Source organism: Lytechinus variegatus, chromosome 7, assembly GCF_018143015.1.
Source record: "Lytechinus variegatus isolate NC3 chromosome 7, Lvar_3.0, whole genome shotgun sequence".
Lineage (NCBI taxonomy): Eukaryota > Metazoa > Echinodermata > Echinoidea > Temnopleuroida > Toxopneustidae > Lytechinus > Lytechinus variegatus.
Genome location: NC_054746.1, coordinates 17,079,139 through 17,098,441, shown reverse-complemented (window position 1 = coordinate 17,098,441; position 19,303 = coordinate 17,079,139). Strand labels below are relative to the sequence as shown.

At 35.3% G+C, this 19,303-nt stretch overlaps 1 protein-coding gene across 1 annotated transcript in view; it reads left to right on the top strand.

The window, feature by feature from the left end:
• Positions 1-19,303, top strand: part of LOC121418593 (hypoxia-inducible factor 1-alpha-like) — a 56,670-nt gene that overhangs the window by 15,936 nt on the left and 21,431 nt on the right. The window contains exons 3-7 of the mRNA XM_041612542.1: positions 1,254-1,417; positions 7,228-7,437; positions 8,214-8,410; positions 9,226-9,332; positions 10,531-10,678. Of these exons, the coding sequence (XP_041468476.1) occupies positions 1,254-1,417; positions 7,228-7,437; positions 8,214-8,410; positions 9,226-9,332; positions 10,531-10,678 (826 nt within the window). The remainder of the gene's footprint in view (positions 1-1,253; positions 1,418-7,227; positions 7,438-8,213; positions 8,411-9,225; positions 9,333-10,530; positions 10,679-19,303) is intronic.

Genomic DNA, 19,303 nt, shown 5'->3' with positions numbered 1-19,303 from the left:
GGTTGGTGTAAAAAATATGCCAAACACCAATACCAGCATTTCTGAGCCATGCCTACATATTAAACAAAATGTACATAGGCCTACCATAGATTATGGGCCTACATGTATGTCCATATAGTAGGTGAATTTCATTGACATTATGATTAAGTTTCAGTGAATTTCATTGACATTATGAGTAAGTTTCAGTGAAATCATGAGCAAGAGGAAACTAATTTCAGATTTGAAAAGAGGTCCAATAATTGTTAACATGTACAATCAACAGCATTGTCCTGTTGAACCATGTACACTGTTCCATCTCTATTCCAGACTGTATTGTATGTTGCACCAAGGAGATAGAGGTGATATCTCCTTGGTTGCACTGTACATTTATAGTTGAGCGATCCCACCAACCAAGCTCATGTTATCAATTGCAATGCATGGTATGCTCTTGCGAGCTGGAGAGATGACATTAATGTATTGGTAGATCCTTTTTAAAATAGCTGACATAATAGACTTTACAGGGTACACATAGAATGGTAGACATGATAACTGGCACTAAGAAGAGCCAGCACTCAATCATTATCTTGTGTGGGATTGTTTACAAGGCAGCGTAAGAAGTACATGAGAGCAATGGATGACTTTGCCCTCATGACAGTCAAAATTGTCCCTAATCTTTGTAAAATAGAATGCTGTTGATGTTTTCTAAAGTTGCCCCAAGATTTGCCACAAACAATATTCAATAATACATGTATGTGGAAACTTTATATTCCTCATGAACACACAGCAGGATCAGATATATTTACATTCAGATACCTTAAGTCCTTGAAAGTAAAGAAAGAGCCCCCCAAATTCAACAATTGCCCAAATGTGGCAAAAGTAGCCTTTGAAAGTAAAAATGATTTCCTACCCTGTCATATGGACATATAATGCACAGTAATGTACTTCTGTAGAGTGGATTTTTTTCAATATTCCTCATGTACATACAGCAGGATCAGATACGTTTTATAGTAGTCCTTGAAATGAAAGAGAAATCCCCCAAAATTCAGCAGTTGCCCAAATTTGGCAAAAATAGCCTTTGAAAATAAAAATTATTTCCTACCCTGTCACATGGACATTTGAATGCACAGTAGCCTACTGTACGTGTAGATTGGAATTTTTTCAGATTAGTCCCAATATTCATTTTTAAAAATGTATTTTTTGTTGTTATTGCTGAATATTAATTGTACATGTTAACATTTATATACATGTACATGTATGTATTGTATTTGCTTTAGAAATCAAGGTGGAGGAGAGAGAAGAAAGTAAATCCATGGCGATAGAACAGATTGTTGATTCTCACTACCAGAAGGCTCTAGATGGATTTTTATTAGTCTTATCACAAGAAGGCGATATGATCTATATTTCAGAAAATGTCTCAAAACACATCGGCATCAATCAGGTAACGTATTGTTCTTTTTAGTCATAAAATCAGATCAATATATGAAAATACCGATGTATATGAAATGGGAGAGTGATTGACAAAATTTATAAATGTTTTATTTATAAATTATTTTATTGCTGATGGTTTCTTCCCTCTGTGACTGAAAGGTATGAAGGATAGTCTGCTCTACATGTTTGTATTTTGAGAACTTTCCCTATCTTTAATATAAAGAGTTGTGATCTATCCAACCAATATTGAAAACCAGCAACTCCACTGATATACATTTTAGGCCAAAAGTTTACATACACTGTACACCTACATGTATGGAATTCAGTGAAATTTGTTTGCTTGCCAAACATCATAAAATTCACTTTATCTTCAGAAAATACTACCACAACAAATTTGGTATCATACATGTATGAAAGAGCATGTTTCTTTCACATGATTAGGATGCCTTTATATAAAGGTATATTTCAGGTGGAATTTTCTATGAAAAAAATGTATTATTTGTGCTAAATGTATTCTATTGTTTATTATATTTTCAAACATTGTATCATTAAAACATACTATGTATGAATGTCAAATTAATGATTTATATTATTTTTTCTATCATTCTATGTCACCACTGAACAAAAGAGTGCAATCTGAAATTTTTGTGTTGAGAAGTAACTGGCACAAATATGAAATGTCTTTGTCAAGTTTTTGTCTCACCTGCGAAGCAAAGTGAGACTATAGGCGCCGCTTTTCCGACGGCGGCGGCCGCGACGGCCGCGGCGGCGTCAACATCAAATCTTAACCTGAGGTTAAGTTTTTGAAATGATATCATAACTTAGACTGTATATGGACCTAGTTCATAAAACTTGGCCATAAGGTTAATCAAGTATTACTGAACATCCTATTAGAGTTTCATGTCACATGACCAAGGTCAAAGGTCATTTAGGGTCAATGAACTTGACCATGTTGGAGGAATCAACATCGAAATCTTAACCTGAGGTTAAGTTTTTGAAATGTCATCATAACTTAGAAAATATATGGACCTAGTTCATGAAACTTGGACATAAGGTTAATCAAGTATCACTGAACATCCTGCATGAGTTTCACGTCACATGACCAAGGTCAAAGGTCATTTAGGGTCAATGAACTTTGGCCGAATTGGGGATATCTGTTGAATTCCCATCATAACTTTGAAAGTTTATGGATCTGATTAATGAAACTTGGACATAATAGTAATCAAGCATCACTGAACATTTTGTGCAAGTTTCAGGTCTCATGATTAAGGTCAGAGGTCATTTAGGGTCAATGAACTTTGGCAGAATCGGGGGTATCTGTTGAATTACCATCATAACTTTGAAAGTTTATTGGTCTAGTTCATTGAACTTGGACATTAGAGTAATCAAGTATCACTGAACATCCTGTGCTCATTTCAGGTCACATGACCAAGGTCAAAGGTCAATGAACTTTGGCCGAATTGGGTGTATCTGTTGAATTACCATCATAACTTTGAATGTTTATGGATCTGATTCATGAAACTTGTACATAAGAGTAATCAAGTATCACTGAACATCCTGTGCGAGTTTCAGGTCACATGATCAAGGTCAAAGGTCATGTAAGGTCAATGAACTTTGGCCATGTTGGGGTTTTTGTTGAATAACCATCATATTTCTGTAAGTTTATTGGTCTAGTTCATAAAAAGTGGTCTAGTTCATTAAACTTGGACATAAGAGTAACCATGTATCACTGAACATCTTGTGCGAGTTAGAGTAGTATTCATAGTCAGCACTGCTGCTATATTGAACCACTTGATGCAGGTGAGACGGCCAGAGGCATTCCACTTGTTATTTTTAATTTGTCAAAAATATGAAGATTTTTTTGGAAAAAAATGACACCTAAGTATTTTTCAGCTCCTGAAGACCAAGCAATGTGATGAAGGGGCAAGACATACATGTACATGTACCTGTAGTCCTGTACATATACTCATTTGTTTGTTATCAATTTAGTCATGAAAGCACAAATATTTTATAAGATACAGTAAATTTTATGATGTTTGGGAAGTGTCAACATTTCTTTGAATTTCCTGGGTGTAATTTCTGGCCTCAACTGCAGTACACATATGTGTATGTTCCTGCAAGCATCAGTGTCTTAAGAAATCAATGTGCTTCTCCTTTAAAAAAAAAAGGAAATTGTGTAGTGTTCTTAAAGGTAAAATGCATCCCAGAAGAAAGTTAATTTGAAAAAAAAAAGAAAAATCAAAGAAGCATAACACTGAAAATTTCATCCAAATCGGATGTATAAGGCCCAGTAAAAAAAGAAAGTAGTTGATCGTCCTCGCGCGCATCTATTTTGGCCGCCGCATGGAAATTTTTTATATTTACTATTTTCAAAAATTGGATTAAAAAAAAAAAAAAATCGTGATGTTCCTTTTTTGATGTTCCTTTTTTCATTGCAGCATCAATTTTCTTGATAGTTACTATTTTTATGGCTGCTGAATAGCGAAAAAAATCACAAAATTGGCGAGCGATTTGCTCTCATGTGCTTTGAGATCTCTCTCGCAACTTCAAAAACAATTGCAAAGTGCGATATTGCCGTAACTGCAAGAAAGAAAAAAATTCTGATTTGGATTTGTATTGGAATTTTGAAGATACCATCATAAATTAGCAAAATAAACTAGCGCCCCCTCGTCTATGCATGGGTGACCTAGGCATTTACGTCCGGTATGATTGCATCTTGAAAGGACAGGGCAAGTGCAACTAGTTGGAACTGAGCTGAAGCTAGCGGTTTGTTTTGGCATGGACCTACCACTCAGAGTGGTAGGTCCATGGTTTTGGTGAAGAATTGTTTATATGCCATCTTGATTAGAGTTACGGCAAACTATACCATAATTATCCCTTTTTCATATTAAAAGAATGCACATGAAAAATATTTCACATAACATTATTATTGGTAATAATTTTATTATGTGAGAAGTGAGATTTTTATTAATAGAGTAAATGGCGACAATAGTCAAATATGACTAATCGCCACTCAAACCAATATAAGAAGAAGAAGAAGCAAGAAAATAAAGTTTGCAAAACTCGGGGAAGATCACGGATTTCTTAATTTTAATGCATTTTCGGGGACCCCGCTTCCTGAATCTGAACTAATCAGTCGCGTGCTTTGGAAATATTGGGCAGAAAAATCAATTTTAATGACATAAATTTGTATTTCGGCGGGTTTTTGGTGAGTGATAGCACCTGTACTTCGATGTGTGTTACGGTGATTGACTGTGCTTGTTGTTACTCTGTTGGGTAATGCATGACTTGTTTGTGTGCTGGGATGATGTTATTGACTGTGCTGGCGCAACATGTGAATTTGTGAAATCAATTGAGTTTTCTAACGTCAGCAGGCAGTGCATTGAATATTCAAAAAATAATTTCAAGTGGGTGATTCTTTATGAAGATTGAAAATCATTAATGGGATTCCAAGAAGTGCCAATTCTGTTCAAATTTGATAAACTTTATTCTTCTTTGAGGCTTGAGCTATTCAATTTGATGGAAAATTGTAAAAATTAGTTAGTAAATATATTTACACACATGAAATAATAAACATTATGTGAACAATAAATCATTTAACATTTGATATCAATTAAAAAATGAATAAAAATTGAACAGTATTAAACAACATGTTAATGAATTTACAAGCAGCTGGAAAACTGCGATGCGAAACCATGCCCAGAACTAAAAAAGAGATTGGCTCTGGTAAACTAAACATGGCTCCATTGTAATAAAAATGACCCCACTCCATGCATCTTTTACCTTTACAATATATATATTAATATAGAATAATGTTTAAATCATTCACTTGACATGAACGTTTTGTTTTAGAATACAGTACCGGTATACATCAGTATAAATACATCAATAGATTTTTATCGCATGATACATTTTCCATAGATTTCCAATCAATTTTATGTATATATATTTATGCATATATATATACATTTCTACTCATTTATTATTAATATTGACCATGGATCGATCACATATTTCGAGCTTGACATGGCCTGACAACCATTTGAATAAAAAATAGCAAAAAAAATAGTAAGTAGTAAGGACCTCCCTCATCACTGATGTCAAAAATGGGCCGAGAAAATGCCTCCTTGTTTTAAAAAAAAATAGTAAGATAGCAAATAGTAAGGACCTCCCTCATCACCGCTCTCAAAAAACCCGGACGATCAACTACTTTCTTTTTTTACTTGGCCTAATAAGAAAGTTATGACATTTTAAAGTTTTGCTTATTTTTCACAAAACAGTTATATGCACAACTCAGCGATATGCAAATGAGAGAGTCGCTGATGTCATACACTCACTATTTCTTTTGTTTTTTATTGTTTGAATTATACAATGTTTCAATTTTTACAGATTTGACAATAAGGACCCTCTTGCTAGAACCACAAAATGTTAAAACATTGATAATTACACATGTTCAGGGAGGAATAAAACTTTGTTTCACATGACAATGAGGCAAAAAGGATATTTCATATTTCATAAAATGAAATACAAAATGAAATATTGAGTGGATGATGTCATCAGTCCCCTCATTTGCATACAGTGACCAGGATGTGAATAGAACTCTTACATAAAATTAAGCAAAAATAATCAAAATGTCATAAATCCCTTATTGTACATGCGATTTTGATGAAATTTTCAGTGTTATGGTTGTTTGATATTTCTCTTTCTATTCAAACCAACTTTTTCAGGGGTGGACTTGTCCTTTAATGAAGAATTATAACATCCATGGCATAGTTGAGATTGATCGGATCAATTTGCAACTCTTTGTAAGGTAGCATTCTGGGGCCCATAACACAAAGCTTAGCAATCATCATAGAACTTTTATTAATGATATTGCATCGACTACAATTTACAATAAATCTTTAATATCAAGCGTATGTTTAAACGCTTTATGTATAAACCTTTGAGTCACAGGTCCCAGATGTTTTCTTTACTATTCATATACACATGTTAAAAATAAGAAAGCAAAATATTATTCAAAAATTTATCAGTACCCATCTAAAGGATATAAAGTCCACCATTTTATTTCTCTTTATGCCGCCAAGTAAGTCCAAGGTACATGTATCAAAGGTCAAATTATTTGTTGATTAATGAATGAATGTACTTTGTTCAGTGTGTGGTTTTACAATGGGTGCCTAGTTCAAGTACATACACTTTAATCTGCCTATTTGGGAACATCATGGAGAGTTTATCCATGTATAATGTATACTTGTATGTCATTCAATTTTGAATACCCGGTTATTGAAATTTATGATTGCTGAATCATCATGAATGCATACTCTTGTATAAAGTATTGGGTTCCTTGTATTGACACAAGAGTTCTGGGGAAAATACCTTACATGTATGATGAATTTATACCAAGATATGTATTATTTTCCCTGTACTTTGTTTGGTTCTTACACCTACAGTACACGTTTGAAGAAGTATTGTACATGTATTTTAACTTGTATGTCTCCACATAATTTAGATTCAATTAACATGCATGAAAGTTCAAACATAATTTCATACTGGTAATTCTAAATTCAATATAGAAAGGTCCATTGTCATGGTGATTGGTGATTATATTAGACATGACAAGACATTTGCAACTTCTCTGTCAGAAAAGATTGAATTAAATAATATAGGCAGAATAAGTAAATGTTCATGTATGAAGATTTTTTTTCTCTTCTTGTATTCACAATCAACACTTGATAATGGAAAGGAAACATTGTTTTAAATACTAAGAACAATTATAATCAAGATTTACTGAGAATAATATCACTGACTATTCTTTCAACAAAGGTGGACCTAATGGGCCAGAGCATCTATGACTACGCTCACCCATGCGACCACGATGAGATCCGAGAACAGTTGTCTGACCGGCCAGGCCTGACGCTGACCACCCTCCCCTCAGTAACGTCCAAGCGTAAACATCACAGTTTCCTTATGAGGGTCAAGTGTACACTAACACCCAAGGGAAAGATAGTCAACCTTAAAGCAGCCTCATATAAGGTAAGGCCACTGCAAGGTATTGATTGTTAGTGATCTGCACAGTAATGGGATTTGGTTTATGAATAATTCATTGTAGCAGTGATTCATGATGCTTCAATTCATTTTTTTTTCTTTCAAGAATATCATTTAAAGGCAAGTCAAGATTTATTGTTTGTGAATTAATTTCTAATTCATATTTATAGTCATAATTCAATTTCAATCATATTTTCCTATTGAAGATGATATGAATATTAAACTGAAACAACTTAATGTCACTTATAAGAAAGAGATAATTTCTAATCATATTTTACATACATATGTTGTCAAATAAGACGAATATCACAAAGAGTGATAACTCATCTTGTTTAGAATATCTTAATACTTATAATTAATGAATGAACAACCTTGATACATGTAGATTGTTAATATTAAATTTGATTAATTAGAACAGTATGATCCATTTGAAAGAAAAAGTGGTTGATTATGAATAACCCTTCACCATATCTCTTTGTGTGTTTTTTAAGTGTTTCTTAAAGAGTTTTTAGTTTTACAGACATGTGTCAGTCAGACATAGGCCTAATTATTTGCGTCTGGAAGTGACCTTTAACGCTACCATCCGAAAAACTTGATCCAGGTCTCAAACCTGACATCTCTGCACCATTCCTTACTTTCCCGATATTCATGTAGCTTGGATTATTGACACACACCACGACTCCCGATTCCATTTGCCATTACAGTCGTTGTTTTAATAATACAGACCCTGCTGTAATTTTCCCTTCTCTGTTTTGCTCCTGCAGGCAGTACATTGTCAAGGTCACATGAAACTGGCCCTGTCTGATACATCGGTACTGGGCTATAGGATGCCCCCTTCCCCCTGCCTTGTACTCATTGCTAGCCCCATACCACACCCCTCCAACATTGAGGTACCCCTGGACTGCAGTGCGTTTCTTACAAGACACAGTATGGACATGAAGTTTACCTACTGTGATGAAAGGTGGGTAATCTAGGGCTCGATAGGAACAGGTGCCCTCGATACCTGGCTCGGAAATATCAAGAAAAGAATCATGATTGTATTTGTAGGGCATTTAGTGTGATTGGAAGTGTTTGGCTAGTATAGGAATTCTGAATAAAATCAAATACACTTATCTGTTCAATTTCTATGAAAAAAAAATTAAAAATCAGTTTTCATCCTAAACAGCTGGTTTTATATATTTTTGATCCACCAATGGTATTTTCTTGTGACCTTTGTGTGCACTGAACAAACTGCTCATGATGTACATAAACTATATCATTTAGTTTTTGGACTGGGATCAAAATGCTTTATGAGAAATAAACATTTCCCAAAAAAGATTTTTGTGGGCAATCTAAATGTCTACTCTTTACAAGTGAAGAATTCCTGAATTGGTCCTTATACAAACAGTAATTATGATACTAAACAAAGAGTCTTGATTTTTTTTATGAGGGAGGGGGGTCAGTTTTCAGCGTATTGGTTAACTCAAATGAGAAAACAATTTGCAGATGTATAACTTTTACAAGGGTTTTAACCAGCATGTTACATTAGACATACTAATTCATAAGGGCAGTTCAAGAAATAAATCAAACTAACTCAAATCCATAAATTTATTCTTAAAATTCATAGAAATTTAAACAGAACAATGGCAAATAAATCTTTTGCTTATTCATACTTGGAAAGTAGGCAATGAGATGATTGAAACAGAGTACAAATCAATTTCCTTTTATTTGATCAAGTACTTGATGGATGTATCTTAATGATGTTCAACTTGTTGATGGTTTGATTTATGTAACCAGGATCGAGCAACTGATGGGCTACATACCCACTGAACTGGTTGGCCAATCATTCTATGTCTACTACCATGCACTGGATGGTCAACTCATTGATAAGAGCTATAAAGACCGTAAGTAACTCTCTTCATAGCCATTTTGGTTGCTTTGTACACATGTATGTAGGGCATGACATCAAAGTTTGAGAACGTTATTAGCTCACTATTTCATTGATAAGGAAATATTTTCAGATTTCATTTTGCTGGCTTCAGATTTCATCATTCATTAATAGGAAAATCATAATCTATATTTTGATTTTTTTTATGTCGATGATTTCTTCTTTCTTTGTTTCATTCAAAGTAGTGGAGTAAATTTTAAGATACTTCCCTTCTAATTTATTAGTACTTCACATGATGTTAAGGTGCAAGATTAGACTGTGCTGGATCCAATAAAATAAAAACCTTGTGCTTTGATCATACACACGTATTGACAACCAAATCAAGTTTACTACTTTACTTTCATTATTGTCAAAATGAAATTACAGTTGAAAAAAAAACACAAATAAATTTTTTGTGTGCTGAGCTATGTGTAGGGATCATGACATGGGAATGTTGGACACTGTTTTGCATGACTATTCTAAGTATTCACACTCTGATCTCGGAGTTGACCATCAGATGACTTAGATGACATTTCCAGAGCATAAAGAGTAATTGGCCCAATACTGACGTTGTTGTGTACTGTTGGCATCTGAAATATATTTTTTTAAAGACAAGTTGGTGAATGATCAGTATACTTGATAGAATTTGATTAATGGGTTGATATATTTGTATTACGGGGAGTTTTCTGTGGTATGTACATGTATGTGTGCTGGGTAGTCTAAAGGATACAGAAGGTCCCATAAAAAAGGGATTTCCATGTATGTTTTCCAACACATGCAAATGATTTGTGGTATTTTGTATACATCATCCTAAAAATTGGTCAACATTTGTTGACGGTAAAATTACCTTGCATAAGAATTAGCGATGGCTCATCAGCATTTCTTTTGTATTCTTTGAAAAGCTTGATCAACTAATTTCCAAATGAGAGTGGAGTCAGATTTCTGTCAAATAACGCAGGTGTCCCAAGGCGATCTCGGCGAGGATGGAAACCTTGCATAGAGCAAAAGGGCGTTCTTGATCTTGATTCATCGTTATCTTCACTTTGTCAACGATTCCCTAAATATCATCTCTCAAATCAATCTGTTATAAGATGGCTTTCCTTTTTTGTGAGATGTCCTGTATTACTAGTGAAAAATATTTCATTCACTGATATTATCTGTCATTTTTCCCCCAGTGTATGCTAAGGGTCAGACATCAACTGGCAGATATAGATTCTTGGCAAAGAACGGTGGTTACATGTGGCTCGAAACACAAGCTACTATCATCTATAATAACAAGACCAACAAACCACAGTGCATTGTGTGTGTCAACTATGCCATCAGGTAAGTCTGTATAAACAGTGTATACTTTGGACCTAGTTACACTAAATTTATTGATTGTAACTTTTCCATCACTGATACCTTCCAAGAAGCCTTTGATGTTATTTTAGACTGTCTGGTGAGGCTTTCATAGTAGTTCCCAAGCAACTTTCATGGTAATTATTGGTATCTCCTCTGAAATCCTTGATTCTTATTGGCTGTTGAGTATTGTTACCATGGTAGTTACAATTGGATGACAAAGTTACCATAATAGTAACTTTTATGCAGTGGGGCCTAGCAGAAGAAGGGCAATTCCGTAAAATATGTACGTCCTACCCCCTATAAGTGGGACCTTCATGAAATTTTCTGTCTTTGATTTCTGGTTCTGTGGACAGTCTGTAATGCCATCAAATGACTATGACTTGGTCAGTTTATGAAGTGAAGCGAAACTTGAGAAAGATGGAGGTCAGACTTACAAAAAGGTTGATTATTTCATGGAATTGCCCAGTATTTTTAGAGAAGAGCCTACGGAACTTGAGCATTCTGATGAAAATTTCCCAAGGTACCTTTAGACCAATTAGGTTGTGAATTATCCCTCCATAAAGGAACACTATAATTGTACTTACTTCTCAGATGTCATGAATATTTCTTATCTTAAATGATAAATAAATCAATTTCCAATGAGCATTGCTTTCATGACTCCATTTTATAAACATATGTGCTAGAATGAACTAGTTGATAATAAGTGCTTCCAAATTTTTGCTGAGAATAAGAAAAAAAAGCAATAGATAAAGTCCACTTGATAAAGTGTTTACTTGAAAAAAAAAGTGCAGGAGGCATCTTATCATTAATGTCAACACATCAATATTCTGCACTTAGCACTTGACTGTAAAATCTGCTTTCATATTACTAGCTGTTGGGCAGATGGCAGTATCAAAATAAATCTTAAATGAAGACCAACTTGACATCTATGATTGCAATTTTTTTCTCAGAAATCATAAAAAAAAACTTGCTGGTTTTAATTTATAACCTCGTCTTCTCATGTAAAATCAAATAGAAAGTTTAAATAACAAACATCAAACTACAGATGTTGACCTACTTTGATAATATTATTAGATTTGGACACATATTTCATCTGACCTTACGTTGACATGAATTAGTTTGGAGACTATGAAATTAGTATACTGCATTCTCAGGCACAGGTGTCTTCAGAATATTGTCATATACATCTTGGTGTATTATTAATGTTGATCGCAAATTAATAAGACAAGTAGGTGCTTTGTGATGAAGAATGTTGTATGGTGATGTGCAATTGAAATGATCCTGGACATTTGAAAGGTATCCTGATATAATACTCTCATCAAAATACGGTTTTCATGATACATGATGTGAGTTTTAGTCTCTCTTTTGGCTTGTTGAAAAGCTATTAAGCATGTTTCAACATCTGTTTATTTTCTGTTTTATTATCAGTTTATGGGTGGTTATGATGACACATAATTTTTATTGATGTTGAACATCTTAAAAAATCTACATGAATGCTATGACATGTACATGAACTTAGTCCCACAATGAATGTTTGGTTGCAACAAGTGGTCAACATATCAAAAGCATATTGAAGACATAACACAAAACTTCAACAAAACTTTTTTTTAAGACTAGTGGCTCACTCTTTTTCTATTGAAGATACTCCTAGCTTTTATTTTGATCCCGGATGTGATTTTACCTCGCAACTTTGAAGTATATATATGTAGTTCTGATTTACATCACATTTATGTTCTAAATAATAATAATGATTGGATTTATATAGCGCTTTTTCCAGAGGATACAAAGCGCTGGAAGAGGTTTGTTCTGTCTGCTGCATGTTAAAGTGATTACTTATCTCAAATATGTTACATTCGTGGTACTTTGGAGCAGATGGCAGCACACTGGCTGTACTGACAGGTTGTCATCTCTTCCTAGGGGATTTGCTTCCAATTTCATGCTGTGAAATTTGTCCTGGTTGCCTAGAACTGACATTGTAGCTTTAAGGAATTGTATATCAAAATTGAGAGAATTGGGACACTTTTATTGATTTTAAAATTAATCAGGTATTATTTGTTTGTGAAGCTTAATTCATATTTTCTTTCTCCATCTCTATGTAGCATGGGTACCTAATGATAATCGAGACCCCCCCCCCCCCCGGACATTCTGACAAGAGAAAAGCCGAGAAGTGCCAAGTATTTTAATTGGTTCAAAATAAGGGGGGAAATTCAAATTTTCTCTTGCCCTGGATTCTGAGTTGGCAATGCTAAATAATCAACATTGTGTTGACTGACGATGCTGGTTTGCATTTTTTTATATTCTTATCTGTGTTTGATTAAAATTGCTCTTTAAGTGGTTGAAAGAGCAATCTTAGATCACAATACCAGACAAACCTTGTACCCACTTTCCTGATGTACATGGCTTTCATAACACCAAACCCAAGGAAACAAATAGAAAAACATATGTAAGGCTGCCAGACATTAAAGTTACCCACACAGAACTAAATATATGTAATCTATGAGCGTGCATGATACGAGACAGACAATCTCCTTTTAGGTTTGGTTAGTCTGTATAGAAGACACTAGAAATGTATTTACCTGGCTGTTTTTGTAGGCCTATACATGCTGTTTGGAAACCCAGGACTGATACTGTGAAAAATACTGTAAAGCAATTTGATTTCAAGATTTCCTCTAATGGCAGATGATTATAATACAATTCTTTGCTGTTACCTGCAAAGATTTGTAGATTCATCATATAGTGGTGGTTTTTTTGGGGGGGGGGTATACCTCGGTCACATTTGCTCAACGGTGGCCTTACGGCGAGTCGAAAACAGCTGTTTAATTCATTTTTATTCAAATCACCAATATGTAGCTGATACAAAAAATGTTTAAACAGCTGTTTTTGACTTTCCATACGGCCCCCGTTGAGCAAATGTGACCGAGGTATTACAGGTACATTTCTATGAATATATTTTCATTATTAGAAAAAATATGTAGGAGAAGTTGTGATCTCAGGCTCAACATTATTTTTAGAAAGTTGTCATCCAATAATTTGTTTAATATATATGTATAATATAAACTGACAATGGCTGGACAGGTAGCAACAGAAGATGCATACTTCATAAAGTACATTACATGTGTTTGCACTGGAAATATCATGATCGGTGTAGACAGGGACTTGATATTGACCAAGATGCTTGGTATCGTAGACTAGAGCCCCGAGAAATGGCTTGATGCAAACAATCTTCACGTTGGTGGAGATCTGTTTTGCCTTGCCACCTGAGATCTTGACCTTGGGCATTGGGGTCAAGGTGGAGCGGTAGAGCAGGGGATTCTTGTATGTTGTGTGTCATGAAGGTCGTGGTGCTGAGTGATTGAAGGTGAGTAAAGAGAACACATTCATGTACTGGTACCTGGATAGAGAGAGGAGGACAGAGAGGGTGGGAGGGAGAGAGAGAGGAATGGAGACAGAGTTCAGGTGAAAAGGACAGGTGACGGGAAGGAAAGAGCAGGTAGATTTGAAGAAGAGCAGAGAGGGGACAAGTTTAGCGGGGGGTTGTGGACATAATTCTGCAACAGAGTTATTGAAAATTCTTGAACTTCTTGGGAAAAAATGTCTGTCCAATTTTCTTTCTAATATTTATTCTATTCAGTTTTAAAAACACATGATTGCAAGTTCAAAGGATCGAAACTGAACATGTTTACACTAATCAAATCATAGCATAGATTAATTATAACAACCAAATAAGTTATTAGGCAACATTAAAAATAGAAATATTTGTCCTTTCAAAACATTTATCTTATATGATACCTATTTGTATAACTGAATCACAATAGGAATCTGATCTTTGAAGAAATATATCATTAAATGGATAATGCAATTAATTTTACCTCAATAAAAATCCCATTATTGTTCTTTCTCAGAAACAATCCCAAGGTCTCAAAAGCATACTTTCATGTTGTAAAGGTATTGAGTTTCAAATGACAGGTGAATGCCATAGCAACCTATGACATGGACTCTGGAGTATAGGGATTAACCAAAAGCTGCATGGGGTATATACTGTTTTCCGAGGGTCTTTAGGGAGATGGATTACTGCTACGTGGATACAGGTGTAGTTTAAAGGTGAAACTTGTCATTAGATGAAGGATTCCAACATCTATTTAGGGATGTAATCCTAGTATTTGTATTTCAGTGTATTTGACAAGTAATGATGTGAATGTTAAAAGGATACTAATTTAGATCGTGCTAGACAAAATCGTCTGGTATTGGTTAGGATTTGGAAATGGGATTTCTGTCATCCTTCAAGTCCAAGTGCTTTGTAGCATACCAAGAACAGTTTCTGGCATGTTATGCGCAAGAGGCTTGTTTTCTCTGAATTTGAAACGAGGGGATGATCTACTTTCATGGACACTCCAAGCGTGCTCTTTCCTTCAACTCAAAGACTGTGAGATCCTAGATGAATACTCCGGCAGGCAAACTTTTTTCATAACTAGCCAATTATCTAAGCCCTCTTCTTGGCAAACATACATGTACTGTACATGATCATGATTGTTTCATTCCCCAAAATGTCAGAAAATCGATATTATATCTGAAATCAATGACATTGATGGTGATGATGATGATGATGATGATGTAGATTTAATCAGTAAGTTCAATTTCAGTTGTACATGTATTTCTAAGTCAATGCTCCCTGTCATGATCTACATGTATATTTTCATGAACTTCAACACCAACCTGTTGTTTCGTGTTTAATAAAAATATGAATTGACATACCTAAAGGTATTTTTACGGTCCCTGGTGCCTTTTATAGTTAAGGTTTTAAATCTCATCCCTCATCCTCATAATCCCACCTCCCTTCATTAAACAAATCCCTACCAATCCTCCCCAGGGGTATGTTGTATTCATGTCCCCCCAGAAGGTTTATTTTCTTGGTTTAGAGATCAACTGGTAATCCATACTCTATTGTCAAATAATTTGATCCAGAAATAAAAATAGATGAAACATATTATGGTTGAATTAATCTTCAAACAATGCTATTCACACTTCTTTTTCATACTCTACTGTTATTTCAGACAATGTGAGAACAGCTCCTTTCCAATTTCCTAAATAACATTATGACATGATGTGTTATCGTATTAACTAATCCCTTGTGATTAGTGGGAAACCAGCTATGACCTCAAATGATATTGTGACAAATCTGAACAAATTGCTACTGAGGGAAATATCAGGGTTACAGACACATATTTTGTTGGAGATTACATTTTATATCTCCCATTGTCTCTTCAACTTCAAGGACATTCAATTTATCCTCTTTTTCATTTTTTTCCCATTATGTTTAATGGAAGCATGCATGTAGTGTTAGAACAGCTAATATATAGCATATGTGCATGCATCATATTTTAGGTGAAAGACTGCAATTCCCCCCCTCCCCCATTTCTGTCTGAATAAATTTATTGATTTATTTATTTGCAGTCCCTGAGTTAGATGCAATATGCATGTGTTTCTCACCCGGGGGGGGGGGGGGGGGGCCACTTCCATTCACAATGCATGGTATCCACTCGTCAATGTAAGTGCCCCCCCCCCCCCCGGGTTTCTCACTCTGCACGATATTATTGATTGGGGAGATTACAAAAGTATATGGAGTTGCGATTGATCTGATAAATTTCAGCTCTGGAAATACATCTGTATCTTAATTAAAATGTAGAAAATGTACAAGGAGGATCTTTGTCCAGGTAATGATGCATATGAGTGTAGGCTAGTCTGCAGGCACAGACCCTGATTGGAACTTTGATCAACAAGTGGGCCTCCACGCAAAGACTAGCACATACAAAACTTGCTGTTCCAATACCTGATCGAGAGAGCCTTCAGTACACAAGGCATTGGTAGGCTGCACATTCAGACCCTTAACTCAAGTGAAGGGTTTGCCCAGCAGACTAGGTGTAGGCCTAGATCATATTCAGAAAGCACTTTGAAGAGGCATATGTATTCTAGATGTTTGGGTTGCCAGCTTTTCATAAGTGGGATCAATCAAGGCCCTGTTGCATAAAAGTTACCATTAAGGTAGCTTTGCCATGTGATGGTATTACTTCCATGGAATCCGTGACTGTGATTGGCTGTTGATCAGTGTTACCGTGGTAGTTGCCATTGGATGGCAAAGTTACCATTAATAGTAACTTTTATGCAGCAGGGCCCAGATCAATCTCAAGTTTTTGAAAGACGAGAACTAGGGGCCCGTTTTACAAAGAGTTGCAATTGATCAGATCAATCGCAACTATGGAAAGCCAGCAATGTTTCTTGACAATTCAGTAGGCTTCTCTTTGTAGAAAAAAATATGACAATGATGGATTTCCATATACTGTTTAGATTGATCAGATCAATCATAACTCTTTGTAAGGCAGAGCCCAGGTATTGCCCTCCATGCTCTGTATATCATTAGAATTCCCTGCAGTTCTCCGTTATCATGGCTAAAATTCTTGATGTCTACCCGGTGGTCCGCAGCACCTGTCAACATGTATGAATCAGTTTGCTTTTTGGAGAAATGTTCATGAAATATTGATGATACTTTAATTGAATGTACATGTATGTTGTAAAGGATGGCTTATTTGTCCAAAGTATACAAATTTGCTTCTATTGCCAAATAGCTTCCAAGTTGGCATGTTTTCATCACCAAGGTCAAGATGTCTATTAGTCGGCTGGCACAGACTCTGATTGAAACTTTGATTAACAAGTAGATCTTCATAGAAGACTAGCTCAGATATAACTCAAAGTTTGCTGTTTCAGGGCCTTCAGTACACATGTCATTGTAGGCTGGGTATTCAGACCACTTTCCTCGAGTGAAGGGTTTGCACAGCAGACTAGCTATTAGGTATTTATAGGGCTGATATAAACATTGACCCAACACTTTAAAAGTAAAGTGTCAACACCAAACATGAAACCACCAAATTTTCTTTCAGTTTGTTTGTACAGATGATTTATAGATATTAAAATGATAAATTGAGATGATATATGTTTGAAGAATGTAATAGATTTTGAAAGCTGGCAGGGAGATATGGCCCATAAGTCTGTGTGAAAGTCGTCTAAAAGTGCGGTCTGACTCTAATGTGCTTTTCACACTGCACTTTTTTCCCTTCCCTTAACCCCAGGAAATTGGTGGGGCTAAGGGGGGTCTTAGCCCCACCAATTTCCCGGGGTTACGCTTAGCCCGCTTCATTTTCGCATTACGTTTTAGCAAAGTGGGCTAGCACGGTAAATAGTACAGTACTATCTGGCCCTTCAAAAAAAGCAGGGTTAGCCGGCTTATTGTTGTGGTGCTAGCACCACAATTGCGGTGCTAAGAGATGCAGTGTGAAACGAAACAGAGCTAAGCATTAGCCAATCAAAGAAGTCGAAATTGCACGTTAATCGTGCTTTGTATAGTAAAATCAGTATAGTAAAATCATCAATATTTATGAGCTGTGTGATTGCCCAGGGTTAAGGCGTTAACCCGGGCTAAGCAAATAGTATGGGGTTAAGAAAGAGTGTGTATTGAAAAAAAAATAGTGTAGGGTTAAGGATAGTCCGAGGTTAAGGATAGTATGGGGTTAAGGAAATGCAGTGTGAAAAGCATATTTGCCTCCCGGTATGATTTATATCTGTTGACTGACCAGTGAATGCTCCTTTATGGAGCCAAAATACGACGGCACAGAAGCAATTACTCTTTGATGAGACCAATGTGACTGCACTTTATATAGTCAGATACATCAATGTGATAAGAGATAAGTAGAGGGGCGATGTTTTCTAAATTGCATTGCTAACTTCTTTGCTGTGTAGAAGTATCTTGCTTTATTGCTGCTTTATACTATAGAGAAATACCCACGATAGTGTTGAATGTTGAATACTTTTTTATCAGGCGCTATTAAAAAATGTAGTTAATGTAGGCCTAGGTTTGTTGTTTTCATTTATTAAAGAGGATAAGGAGAAATTATAAATTGTTATTAGCCTTTAAATTGTGACATACAGTACACTGTAAAAACTGCGGTGTTAAAACTGACACCAATTGGTGTTAATAGAGGACCACACCCTGAGGTGTTAAAGTTACACCCTAGAGATTAAACGTAACACCAAAGAGTGTAAATGTAACAACAAAAGGTGTTGTAATAACAACTATAGGTGTAAAACTAACACCACCAATTTAGCACCGGTGTAAAATAACTGGTGTGGTCCTCTATGTACACCGGTTAACACCACAGTTTTTGCTGTGTAATCTTTCTATACCGGTACTAATATATAATTATTATATTTTCATCATTGTTTGTGATGTTGTTGTGTTTCTTATATCAATATTATTATCATAGTGATTACAATTATCGTAAAGTTCTATCGTTGATAAGAAGTGAACATGAATCTGCTTTATGATACATGTACATGTCCTTTCATTGTATCTCCTGATGCTACCATGTTTTTACCCTATGTAAAGTACAGGAATATACTCGGGTATATATTCAGGAGACAGCAAAAGGAATTTTGTCTTCTCTTAAAATAAGTTATGATTTGAAATTCACGACTGAAAAAAAAGAGTCAGAAAAAGAGGATCCTAAGCAAAGTGAAAACATTGGGGGGTTTTAAGAGAAAGTTTTTGTCTTGATGGAG